Here is a 13,891-nt window from a genome sequence, read left to right as displayed (position 1 = left end):
CAGGGGTTTTTTCCACTTTAAAAATTAATTCTGTTGGGTTCATTTACCTGCTCCTTACCCAGTGTGCTTTTGCAAAATCTACTTAAAATTCACTACTTCTTCATTTTTTTTCAAGTTGATACCAATGTAGGTCCCTAGATTTTTAGATAGTCAAAGATTTTGCATCTAGATGCTTGTTTTTTGTTGTTGTTGTTTTTTGTTTTTGTTTTTCATTCTCAAGCCTGGGGTCCTGCTCTCAATCAAGTCTTTAGAGATCAAGTGTCTCCATCTCCCAACACAGCCGAGGTAACAGGAGGACAGACCAATGGCCAGGAGACTGCCCAAGGCGGCTGTAGATCTGCACAGGACCTCCACAACTTCCAGGGCAGCAGCCTCACAGTAAAAACCTCTTCATTTCTTTCTGTAGCCTTGTGGCTTGGAGTTTTCACATTACCACTAATCCAGGTATCCAGCAAATACCACTGCTCCCTTCAACACCTTGACAGATTTACTAAGGTTCTGCCAGTGATCAGTCACATCCTGCATCCACATCTAAAATCGGGGCATGATGCAGGAGCAGCCAGGAGAAATAAAAGGGCAGGAAGCGGAGCTGAACAAAACCATGGATCAGTACTTGCAGTCACGGCCATGCTGGAGAAGAGAGGGTGTAACGAGGCACCCCAGACCCCAGCCCTTCTCCACCTCACACAGGGTGGCCGTTGTGGGCGAGCGGTCCCACAGATGAGTGACTCTCCCCATCAAGCCAGCAGCCCACCTTCTCCCACGTTGTCACCCAGGCACCAAATTCAGGTGATTTTTCCCCAGATCTTTCTGCCACGTTTGCCCATGACAGCTCAGCCACGCTCCGCAGAGCTCACTCAAGACGATGGCCACAGCCTTGCCTCAGGACCAGCTCCCAAAATGGCTTCCCCCTGTCCCTCCAGCCTCCACCATGCCAGTCCCAGCCAGGCCCTGAGGATTTCTCTCTGGACTCCTCTGGACAGGAGTCCAAAAAAAAGGAGTCCAAAAGCCTTTCACGGGAATCCAGACATTGCAGCCAACACCCTCCCAAACTAACTGATCTCCTAAATCATGAAGCAATGGCTGTACAAATTCGTCCTAACACAATGGACGGGGAAGATCCTGAGAGTATGGATTCAGATTCAGGAAACAAGAAAGAAGGGTTGAGTAATTTGTGCTTTATGTGTAGGAACGGTGATACTCTGGTGCTGATTACATTCCCAAAACTAAATGTATTTTCACAATAAAGAATATAGCTACGTTTGAAAGTAAACCATATGGATCTCAACAGGAGCCCTGCAGCTATTGCCTCTTTCCTGCCGGGCTTCTAGGAAGGGAGAACAAGCATAGGGAGAGAAAGCATAGAGAGAAAGGAAAAGCTGGCATTTACTCATGCTGATATCTATATTATCAATCCATTATTTGTTTGTTTTCCTTAGGCTTTCTGACAACCACTCCTTTTTCAAAATTATATCTTTTTGCTGCTCTAAGTGACAATAAAGCCTCAAGTTGCTTTCTCTGATGATGAAGTGAAGAGGCTGCAATTCGTACTGTCATCTGCTTTTTATTTTAATGCATACAAAGCAATGCTGTTAGGGAAAGTAACTACAGCTACTCTGCAATTTAAGAAACAGTAAAGGATAAGGTAAGACAAACAACTGCATAACATAAGAAGGGCAGTAAAAACAGAAAGCCAAATGAGGCCAAACAGGGAGCAAAAATTGGAAGCAGGAAGGCAGACCAAGCAAGAGAACACCTGAAGTGGATTTTGAAGATGAGATAGAGGCAGGAAAATGAGAGTAGAGTGATCTGTGGGAAATAGGATGGCCAGTACATTCTTATTATGTCTGCTCCACAACCATCATGCACCATTCAAATTTTGCTTGGTAGAGACCCCAGACCTTCCCAGTCCAGGTAAAACAGGGGAGCAGGAAACCTTTCACAGGACTCACTGGCAAAGCTGAGTGTGTGGAGTAACCTTGAGATGTTAACCATAATTTATTCTGACACATACAGTTTTCCCTACAGAGTATGAGTGGGTACTTAGCATGGATTACTACAGCATAAGAGTATCCAGATGTGTTTTTATGTCCAATTAGATGGCACTGGCATCACCGGTTACTGATTTCATAGATCTCTGCCTGTTAAACTGTGGTGCTTTAAACTACAAGATAGGCTGAGGTAACTAAAACAAACACAGCTGACAATGACTTTAGTCCTACAGAAGTTACTACCAGCCAATTGGTGTATAAAAATAACCCCTCATATGCTAGCAGACAGTATTCATTTTGTACGTCAAAGGAAAAAAACACACTCTCAATCTTGTCAGAAAAACCCTTTGTTAAATGTCAGTAACTGAGCTAGCAAAATGTTCAATGTCCATATTTGCTAAGTACCTAAGCACAATGCTCATAAAGGACTTCAAGAAGTCATCAGTAGTGCCAAATACTCTGTTGGTGGTGATATGCTAATTTATTCTGATGGATGTCATCAGATATCTCTAATACAGAATCCATTAAAGAACTGAAAAGAACAAATGAAGCTGAATAAATTATTGAAGGATCTGCAGTAAACAATGCCAGATGACTACCTATCATGAAAAATATGTGTTCTTATGTTGCTGTCAACCACTGGGTTCATAAAAGGAAGAAGGAACTATTTATCAACACTTTGTGTTAGCTTGCTGTTGTCATTTGTCTTCCAGTCCTTGCTCCTTCCCTGGATTATGAAAAGCTCTCCACACCCGCTTAATGAAGCCATTCCTCTACTTCCATCTCAAGGGCAGAAATACTACTTGTTTTAGTGGGTGAAAACCTCAACTTCTTGCCACGTGTCAATGACAGAGTTGCACAACAACAAACCTGTTCAGTCTCAGGAAATGTAATTATCCCAGATCGTATTACCTGACTCTTTAGAAGGTTTCTCCCAAGAACTTACCTCCTCCATCCACTAATATCCAGGGACAGACCAAATGACCTCTCCACCTATCTCCACACACTGCGGTTTATGAGAAAGAATATACAGATATTTTATCATGACACTTTTAATTTATAGACTTTTCTTCAAGTTCTTTCTCTCTTGATGCTGGTTCCTGTTACCAATAAATAAGACCCAGTTCTAATTCTTCCCATTTTGTCTTTATTTAACAATATGCACCAGGACAAATATACCAGGTGTTTGCAAACTGAAAACAAGAACAAAAGATTAACTCTTTGTAGGTAAAATCCTCAGGATGCAACTGTCTGAAAAGCACCTTCCATTATAGTGATTGACCAAATCAAGAGGAAAGCAAAAAATCTTAAGAAATGATAAGATGCATTCATTTGCAGAAACAATCATGCAAAGTCTTCCCTGAATCCATACAGCAACATTTCCTACCGAGGAACAGCACAGAGCTGGAATGGAGGTGGCTTCATTATACTCCCAAAAACAAACTTTGTGTTGACTTCTTTCACTCCATCGGGCAGAGTGAACTTGAATGCCCGCAATAGGGTAGAAAAGACAATAAAGAGCTCCAGCCTTGCCAAAAGCTCCCCCATGCATACACGGCTCCCTGTGAAAAGACAGAAAAGGCAATCAGCCCAAGGATTTCTATCAAAACTACCTTTCTAATTTGCTTGCAGTTTTCAGGAAAACAAACAAACAAACAAACAAACAACAACAACACAGCATCTATTATCAAATAGGTAAGGGTTTTTTGTTTGCTTGCTTGTTTTCTGCGGATAGTCCTTTTCTTCTACAGTTAACTGACTCTGTCATGTAGTGATTCAAATCTGAAAGGCTGCTTTGTATTTTCGCTCTGAAAGTTTCCATCTGTATTCACAGCAGGCAGACAGAGCATTATAGAAATGATCACCAGGGCTGCGTAGTTTATAGTTACAGTCTTAATAGCATTATGAATTTTGCTGCTACTACTTTGATAGCTGGATCTCTCCTCCAAGAGAAAATGGATCTCTTCCAATAAAAAGGTTTCTGTTTTTCATTCCTTCTCTTCCAATCTTTTCTACATACAATTGGACTTTTCTCTTTCTGGAGATATTTGCAACAGTAGAATTGCCTTCCCAATTTATGTAGAGGAATGAATGGATCTTAAGGTGTTATCACATGGAATAAAGAAATTGCTGTTCAGTGTAAATACCTATTGAGAATGGTAAGAAGGCTTCTCTGTGTACAAAGTTTCCATCTTTATCCAGAAAGTGGCCTGGGTTGAACTGATCAGGTGTTTCCCATTTTTCAGGATCAGACAGAACAGAATCAATATTTACTAGAACTATGGTGTTCTGAAAAAAAGGAGCACATTTGTTAAAATGTGTTGGTTTTCTTTTTCCTATTGCCATTGCATTTTTAATACTTAGCTTCTCAGTAACAGTATGAGTACCAATTTAATTTTGACCTTTGATACTCTATGATTTCTGCTATGCTAGAGTTGCTTTAAGCAGATCCATTAAAAAATAAATAAAATAAAATAAAATAAGGAAAAGCAGTGATAGAAGAATATATAGAAACAACCCTAATGTACCTTTCAGTTATAAAACTTTTAAATATTTTAATTATAACATTTGCAAGATACTTAATTTAAAAGTTTGTGACACAAAAATAATTTCAAATTTCCAAGGTTTTCAGTAGAACTATTTTTTCTGGTCTTGGATGGCTTTTCATCAGCCGATAGGACTGACTTGAGACTGCTGGAAATTAATAAGCTTATTTCCAGTCTCCATTCACAAGTTTTCTATCATCAGAAGTCATGTTCTGAAAAGCTACTAGTAGGACAAAGTAGTTAGGACAATACACACAACTCCTTGTAAAAGGCTTGCTTAAATACAGTCATATCTAAGGGACAGCGCCAGAACTGGCAAGACCCAAGCATGTATTTCCCCAATCAGGAAAACCCTCAAAAGCATTTCTAAATTAAACTCATGTACCCCATGCTGCTGATATTGGCCGTTCTCAATCATAGACGCTTTTCAACTAAATGAGCAATTAAAACAGAAGGACCTAAAACAGGACAGTGTTTTGTACAGCTGAAGTGGATGCAGTAACTTAAAAATTACACTAAAACAGTTTTAAGAACAACTACAATTGCACTGGACCTCAAACATTAAAACATGCAGCATGCTTGTACCTTTGGAATAGGATATCCCAGCAGTTCTGTGTCCTTCATAGTCTTTCTGGGAAGTGCAATTAAGACAATATTACTGAATCGCTGGATCTCGTGAATTACAGCATTTGTATAAGGCAACCGTTTCCTGTCCATGTAGCAAACTACATTGGAACTACCCAGAACAGCATCCAGCTCCTTCTGGACTTTCTCTGTAGAGGAATATTCAGCTTTAAATATACAACAATCTATAAGCTCTATCATCATCTTTTTCCTATTGCTTTTTACAGTTATAATACTACCCAGCAAGATGAAAAAGATATTTTAAATAATACCTTTAAATTACCAATTGGGTGACCTAAATTAAATATTAATCCTGTATTAAGAGATTGGTTTAGTAATTGAACAAAGACAGGTCTTCACTCAGGACTGCATGGATTCTGATTGCCATCTGTAAATGGCATAATTACTATTCTGTAATTACCTGCCTTGGGAAGCACTTACACAAAAGAGGGTTTTTTCCCCCTCAAGGACACTTCTTTATTATTATTATTTACAACCCAAATTGAAATTGTCATTTTTTATTAATTTCTGGTCTGAAATGGCAAGATGATTGATCCTATGCATTAGGAAACTTAAGATAACTTTAATATATCCTGAGAGGTTGAAAGATCATGCTGTGAAAATTCAGTATATGCAGTACAGTCTCAAATTTTAGGTCTTTTGAAGAGCCATTAGGTAAGAACAATGGGAAATCCCTTCTCCTTACCACTTCAGCCATTCTCCTCTTGCCAGCCTCCTTCTGCACCTGATACCCAGCTTAGACTGTCAAATATGAAGCTTTCAGAGTGATTACTAATACATTTTAATCCTTATTATTCTGTGCACTCTGATTATTTCTTTCCATTGACAACTTGCATCTTTCTTCTGCGAACATCATTATTAAGAGCATACAATTTAAAGCTATTCAGCCCAACCTTTATTTAATATCTGTTTATATGCGGATATCTATGTTCAGAATTCTAAATTTCATGTAATAACCACACATTAACAACCTCCCACTGCACTGAGTTAATTTCTGCTGCAAAGTACTTGGGAGCACATAAAGGAGAAGTCATAGGTCAAAGAGGGTGATCCAAAGACTCTATCTTGGACACAGGACGAAACAGACACATGCAGTCACCTGATTCATATGCTACTATTTGAACTCCTATAATTCCTAAAAAGTTGCAGAACTGTTTGTGTGAGCTTACCTTGAACATCAGGATAAACCACCATATAGAGCAATGCCCAACATAAAGTAGTAGCTGTAGTTTCTGTACCAGCCAGAAAGAGGTCCAAAACAGACTGGATCAAGTTTTCCTTGTTGTATGTAGCATCAGCAACTCCTTCAGTCTGCAAATATGAATTGCAAAGATCAAGTTAAGGCACACAAAAGAGAAGCAAAGCACTCTGCATCACAGGAATATTTATTGATGCTATTAAAAATGAAAAATAAATAAATGAATAAATAAAGGGCTGGAAAAGAAAACTTCTTCAATAATACAAATACATTTTCTAATATTCTCCAGTGCATTTGTAAATTTATTCTATCCACATGCACATTTGGCTCTTCAGCCATGACAAATTTATGTAATTACGTATGCTTTCTAATCTTGATACAAATCCTACCATGATTGTTATTCCTAGTTGTATCTTAATCATACGATGATCTGCTATTATTGTGGCTATAGATAATCTACCCACAAAACTACTCACATTATTACTTCATCCTCCTCCTGCCATCTCACCATTTCAGTTGTTGGTTGTTTTTATGTTTGTTTGTTTTTTAATTCATCCACCTATAAGCTTTTCTAGAGGGAAATTGTATATTTCCCTAGTCGATACTAGACACCATTATAATCAAAGGAGCGCTTAAAATCACTAGTTGTTAGTGGAGCCTAAAAGGAAACCAGAGATACTCACTTTAGCTATCTGATCCAAATAACAACCAATAAAATTTTGACTTTCATCTGCTTTTCCTTTTTCTTTGTAGCTTTCAATTTCCTCTCTGAACAGTGTTCTCATAAAATCTATACCGGAAAAAGTCTTCTTACATGGTGTTAGAAAACGGTCTGCAAACCAGGGAATCCGATCATGTACCTGTGAAAGAGAGATTTTAGATATGTGGTATTCAGCAAACGAAATTTGAATACTAATATAGACTTGTGGGTAGGGGAAGAAGTGGATGAAAGACTGATGACTGTGTCTTCACCATTACACTGAAAAGCTAATTCCTGTCCAGTGATCCATTAAAGACTTTCTTATTTTTCCCTGGAGCAGAATTTCCCTTAGTTTTATGCTATAAATTTTCCATTGTGGTATACAAAGAATAGATGAGGTTCCTCTGAACTACAACAGCTAAAAACTTGAAAAATATCCTTGTTCTCAGCCTAACATACGTATCATTTCTCTCTGATTAAAAAAATAAGTAAATAAAAATCTAATTTCTTTGACACATCTGCTAAACTGAAAACAGAAATATCTGAACCCAGTTGTTTAGTGGTTTTAATATCTTACTGTAGGATACTGAATGCGTGGGGATTTTACTCAGACACATTTTTTCCCAGAAAAGAAGTGCGGTTAGTCAAACACATCACATATGTGATATGCAAAACAACTTTACAGAGCAAAACATACAGAGCCGCATGGATTCCCTGCTGTTTATTCACTTCTTTCACTTAAACCATTATAAAACAACATATCAGCAGAAGAGAGGAAAATGACTTTTGTATTAATTTCACTCCTCTACTTTATTTCCCTTTCTTTTTTTTCTCCTTTTACAGATTGCATCATGTCATTCCAGTTTACACGGCAGAATTACCCTGCTTAAGCTACGTGTTAGGTCATAAATCGGGCTCACCTTTTTAAATAGCAGCTGTATTACAAACCTATGCCTTCCCACAAGCCTGCTCATATTCCTGGCTTTCATTTCTTCCTCATCCTACTGCACAATTTTGCTTAAAAAAATCTGTCTGCTTACTAGGAAAATAGATTAGTACAGGTGATTATTAAAGGATTGTACAACACTATGAAAGCACTGTGGAGGGCAGGACAGAATGCAATACTGGACTAGAATGTTTTGGTTAGCTGTGGACACTATTAAGAGCTTTAAGAAGAGCTTATACAAATATCTCCCGAAAGCAGTTTGGAAGTAGCTGATCCTGTGTTTACCCTTCTTAGAAGATATCTTAGGAATCATTACACCCACATCTTCCGGGAGAAAAAGTATTTTGATTATTTTTCTTAACCTAAAGTATCGAATTAATCCTCAAGTTCTCTTAGACCTCAGTTACAGCAATTTTCAGTTAGCAAGAGATGGTGAAAAATCATGTAAGATGTAAAGCCTGTTGAGTTCCAGCAAGTTCTGCAGGAGTAGGTGCCTTGTACATTGGTAAAATGACTCCTTAACTACATACAGCACCATGGGTCCCGTTTGTTAATGGTTAATGATAAAACTGCCCTGGTTTGAAACAATCTGTTCCACTGTTTTTGCAGCTGCGGTCACAGCTTCACACAGAAGCATGATCGCAAATTTTCTCTCCAAAGAATCAGAGGTTAGGTTAGGAGCTGCTGTCTTGCCAAAAGTTATAGAAGAAGCTACCATTAAGCAATTACATGGTACCTTTGCTACCCTCGTGCAAAACAGTTGCTCTGCTTAAGCTTCTACAAGGTTAGCTAACAGTAGCAAAGGAAGTACTCAAGACCCATGTTACTCTTTTGATATTAGATGACAGTCATATGATTTCAGATAGCGAAGAAAGCCACTTTGTCAGAATTTAAGATAAGCTTATTTCAGAGCTTTTCAGGTATTTTTGCTTATATTTTGCTGCTGTGTTTCAAACACTGGAGCTGTACAGGTAGTGCTTTTGCAAGAAAGACCTTCGTACATCTCTCAGCCATGTAACGAGCCTATGCATTTCCATCCCAGTCCACCAGGACTGGGAAATTCCCAGGACTGAGAAATTTTGATGCTATGATAAGGTATAAGAAACTGAAATCGGTTTTAAACTAGTCATCTAGAAGTACTGTTCTGATGCATACTCCAGTGACTCCAGGTGCATTAGTATTCATTTTTTTTATAACAGTAACCAGCAAGTTGCCTTTCATTGTCTAGCTGTATAAAATAACCAAAGAAAAAAAAAATCCTCACATAAAACCAGCTGCTGTTCATAAATGCTGATACATCATCAATAGTTTCAATCAAGCGGCGAAAGTTTTCGTCTTCTAGAGAGAAGCGATGTCCCAAAATCAGAGAACAAATCACATTTGAGACAGCATTAATAATGGGCATAGTGGGGTCCAGAGGTTTTCCTGTCAACACAGTGAAAAGCATTCACCTGTAACACTTATTGTTCCAGCTTTTTGCACTGAATAGAGAGATGATGAAATAACATTTTATCAAACTCTTCTGATGTTATATTAGTGGATGGAAAATTGCAATTTATCAGCAAAAGATGTGAGTAAAAAGTAATTTCAGACACCAAAGTTTTTTTTTGATTACCAAAAAAAGGCAAGACTGCTGGTGGGAATGGGATTTGTAGTGGTAATAATAAAAACACCCAGGTTTCAGAGAACCTTGGCATCAGCAGATCTCACATTTGGCAATAATTGGTACAAAAAAAGTCAGCCAAGACAGCATATGAATAAGCAACTGAATCAAAAGGAGAACCATCCTTTATTCTCTGCTCACATCCTTTGTACGTGAATAACGGAATACTTGAGCAAACCTACAGATGCTCCCCGTTTTTCAGCAGCACAATTTAAACAAACTTCCTCTCTTACTGAGGAAGTTACCCCAAGCCATGTGAGGTGAGCGTGCTTGTTCCACTGCAGTTGCCAGAGCAGAGCCATGGGATTCTGCAACCTTGGCCAAAGCTTTGAATACTTCATGCCTTGTTTTCTTTTCTGTAGAGGGATATAGGGTGCTGTGAGATCTGTTTTGTTACTGTTTGCTGTTACCCTGAGAAATACCAACACTTACAGACAGGAACCGTGGAGTCTCAGTTCTAAATTCATCCTGTGGAGTGGTTTCACAGGTAACACTTCAAGGAAATGCTTCCCACAGATCATAAGATTCAGACCTTTGAGACTCAGCTCCGCATGTACAAATCTAACACACTTTTGTAACCAAATATATAATTTCAAAAGCTACCAATTATCCATTCTTCAGCAAAATCACTACTGCCCATACTGACCCAAATGCTGAGCACAGGCACATACCATTTGTTCCCCGCAAATATTCCACCAGGTGACAGGCTTCCTCTTGTATTTGACACTCCTGGTCTTTTTTCCCTACTCCCATTTTCCTCATTGTTACAAGTCCAAAACGCCTCTGTTGCTTCCAAAGATGACCGTTAGAGAACATAACACCTGGAATCATAATGAATTAATGTTGCTAATGCTGTATGGTTTAATACATACATACAGTTAATGTTTCAAAGAAGCTTCTCTGCCAAGTTAATTTTTATCCGCAGTCCTGGAGCACGCCTCTTTCTTTTCTCTTTTCCTCCTTTCTTCTAGTCTACAATCTACTGCCTGTATAGAAAATATGACTATAGCTGTATTCTGCCACTATTGTTCCAACAGAACCCAAAAAACAATGTTTCATAAAACTTTGAGAAAATATTGACCTTTTTTCCACCATAAATTAAGCACTCTGAGACTCTAAATCAGTTTCCAAAACCAGGATTCGAATACCTTAGAAGAAGCCGTGAAAATAATAGTTACCCCTTCCATGTGTCAATATTTCAAAGGCTAAGTTTTGTGGCCTTCCAGCAACCTCTTCAGCATGGGCAGTCATACCCTCCTTCACTGCCTGGTACCCTTGCAGGACAATCACAGGTACGTTTGCAAGCCATAAGGTGAAGATATTACCATGAAGTTTGCTCATCTGTAGAACAACGCAGTATCAGAACAACATGGGTAAGAACCATCACATTTAAATCAAAGAAGGTGAAACAGTTCTTCACCCTTGACAGATTCCCCAAGGGCACTGGACCTTGAGAAGACAGCATCAAACTAATTCTTACATCTAATATAGCTTGCAGCCAGGTTTCTATGTAAACTCTCATTTACTAAAGATCAGAATGTTCCTAAAATGTCAAACAGAAAATATTGCAATAAATAACATCAGACACCGGCATGTCTTACAACTCAAACTCATTGCAGATGAATTCCTTCATGATTGTAAGATGACAACATTAGATAATGAGTTTTAGGAGAACCATCTACTGTTCCCCCTTGTGTATTAAGTGCAGCAAGAGCAGCTGAGGAGGTAGGGAAAGCAGGAATCACCTTCTCCTTCCTAGCTCAGATGCGACAGCCCTGTGTCTCCACAGATCAAAGTAGGATGTCTGGGGGGTGGAATAGGCTGGAAGGAGTGAGGAGCTGTCAAAATATTCCAAGAAGTCTAATGCAGGACTAGAGGAGGGCAAAATTTTGCTGCCTGTGTGCAAACAAGAGGGAACAGTTCTGCACGTTGTGCAAGGATTTATATGCATGTGCTTGCAGATTTGGGATTTACCTAAGGTTGAATTTTTCTAAGGTCTATAATTTTCTATTATATTTATCTAAGGCCTATAATTTTACATTGAGGAGTCACACTACTTTGCCTTGAAATATGCAACTTAGGAGAACTAGCAGGATGGGGAAGAAACAGAGAAAAGGAAGCTTAAAAACAAGCAATGAAATTGAGGTGCTATTACTCATACATAAGCATTAAATATAAACATTAAATATTTAATATATATACTAGGAATATAAAACAGTAGGATAAAAATTCTCGAAGTGCTCTGCATTACAACTAGACTTAGAAAAGGGCTCATTTTGAGTGTAGGCACATAATGAATTAGTTCAGCTATTTAAAAGCTCAATCAGGTTCAGCAGATTGAAGTTTCTTCAGAAAATCTGACTAAATTGTATATAAACAAAAATTTTAATCTCAGATCTTATGAAAAAAATGTTGAATAAGCATTTGAAAAATCCTTTTTACACTAAAAACACATAAGCACTCAATAGCTATTTCATGGAGTATTTAGAATTTGTCAGTGCAACAAGAGCCAAAACAGACATATGAAAACCTCCACAAAATGCAAGTCTGTTCTTTACAATGCTTTTCCAGTTTGTAAGGCAGGAATATTAGTATTGTTTCGCTCACGTACACTTAAGGTTTTAATGAGATGGTTCATAGTAAGCCAAAAATTTCGGAACAACCATATTTAACTCATCTCCACAGATTTTCATGTCTACACAATACAGAATAAATCCCTCCCTAGCACTCAAAAGAAAACTACGTTAACAAAAACATGCATTCATTCTTCAGTCAGCCTATGAGTCTATTATTTAATTGCCCCAAAATACGTACTTTTTTAAGGATGTCATGATGAATTCGGAAATTCATTTGCAGCAGATTTCCAAAGAGGGGGTATGGAGTTGGTCCAGGAGGAAGTTGTCTTCGCTTCCATTGCAGTCTCAGAAACTCTACAAACAGCAGAGATGCTGCAAAAAATACAAGCCCTACACTTACTGTTAACATTTCACTTCTGATTTCCAAGGCTACCTTGTCTCTGGAAACCTGCTATATAGCAAGAGATCCATTTTTATCTTGTTTTGCTGGTACCTCCCTATGAAGAAAAAGATGTTTAGGCTTATGTCTCTCCTAGTCCTTCCCTCTTTATCACTTTACTTTCTGATCCCAGAGAATGAAGTGTTCTTATTTTTAAGTATATAAGACATTGCTCCATTACATTACAGCTACAAATCTGGCAAGTGTTAGTCCTTCAAGGAAAACCAAATGCAGTTTAATTATATGCTTCCTTATGCCAAGGCAGTTGCTGTGACAAAAATCCCTCCCTACAGTACTGGTTTCATAAGGGGATTCTTGCAAAAAGAGTTTGGAAAGCCAACAGAATTTTCTGAGGACTAGCTACACACCCAGGGAGAGGTTGATGAGATGCCTCTAAGCCTTCTCTTCTCTAAGCTATAGAGTCCCAGCTTCTAGTCTTCCAGAGAGGTGAAATTCTCCAGCCTGTCAAGGTCCCTCTAGACAGCAGCGCAACTCTCTTATGTACCCACCACTCCCCTCAATTTTGTGTGGTTGGCAAGCTTGCTGAGGGTACACTGGCCTATCATCCAGATCATCAATGAAGACATCAAACAGGCCCAGAACCAGTGCTGACCCCCAGGGCACTCTGCTAGTTACGACCTCTAACTAGACATTGCCCCACTGACCGCTACCCTCTGGGCCCAGCCAGTTTTCAGTCCACCCCACTGCCTGCCCACCCAACCCATATTTCAACAGCTTGACTATGAAAACCTGATGTGGGACAGTGTCAAAGGCCTTACTGAGGTCCACGAAGATGATATCCACTGCTCTCTCCTCATCCGTCAGGCTGAGCATTTTGCTGCAGAGGTTCCTCACATTGGTCAAACGTGACTTCCCCTTGGAAGCATTTGGCTTCATAAACAAACAAGATCAAGACATTCAAAATGGTAAATTAGTATCATAGTAATATAGTAAAAATATAAGCAAAGTTTAAATCCCAAGCTAATCTTTATTAAAGATCATGGTATTATTGAAAATACAAGGGTGGGTCAGTAGACTGTACATGAAAAATTAAATCCCTTTGTTGACCAGCTTAAAGGTAACTATAAGCCTTTTTGAAATACTCAGATTAGATGTTTATGAAAGCTATTCACTACTTATCACATTGCGCTTTAATAAAGATAAGATTGCTTACATGTAGCAACTCC

At 38.6% G+C, this 13,891-nt stretch overlaps 1 protein-coding gene across 1 annotated transcript; it reads right to left on the bottom strand.

The window, feature by feature from the left end:
* Window positions 1–3,135: 3,135 nt before the first annotated feature.
* LOC101789912 (cytochrome P450 2J6) lies at window positions 3,136–12,674 on the bottom strand. The gene is made up of 9 exons (XM_005022450.5): window positions 12,504–12,674; window positions 10,868–11,030; window positions 10,361–10,510; window positions 9,291–9,451; window positions 7,064–7,240; window positions 6,352–6,493; window positions 5,123–5,310; window positions 4,139–4,280; window positions 3,136–3,553 (listed from the first exon to the last, which is right to left on the bottom strand). The coding sequence occupies exons 1-9, from the start codon at window positions 12,672–12,674 to the stop codon at window positions 3,375–3,377; spliced, it is 1,473 nt and encodes a 490-aa protein (XP_005022507.2). The 3' UTR covers window positions 3,136–3,374.
* Window positions 12,675–13,891: the final 1,217 nt, after the last annotated feature.

The sequence above is a fragment of the Anas platyrhynchos genome, chromosome 9, assembly GCF_047663525.1.
Source record: "Anas platyrhynchos isolate ZD024472 breed Pekin duck chromosome 9, IASCAAS_PekinDuck_T2T, whole genome shotgun sequence".
Classification (NCBI taxonomy): domain Eukaryota; kingdom Metazoa; phylum Chordata; class Aves; order Anseriformes; family Anatidae; genus Anas; species Anas platyrhynchos.
Note: the sequence above shows the minus strand (reverse complement) of the source record. Positions and strands in the feature narration are given on the sequence as shown.

Coding starts and splice junctions, on each gene's coding strand:
- LOC101789912 (XM_005022450.5), bottom strand. CDS start 12,674: ATGTTAACAGTAAGTGTAGGGCTTGTATTTTTTGCAGCATCTCTGCTG. Junction 9,452..10,360: donor ATATTTGCGGGGAACAAATG/GTATGTGCCTGT, acceptor CTGTGTTGACAG/GAAAACCTCTGGACCCCACT. Junction 3,554..4,138: donor CTTCTTACCATTCTCAATAG/GTATTTACACTG, acceptor GTCTTTTCACAG/GGAGCCGTGTATGCATGGGG.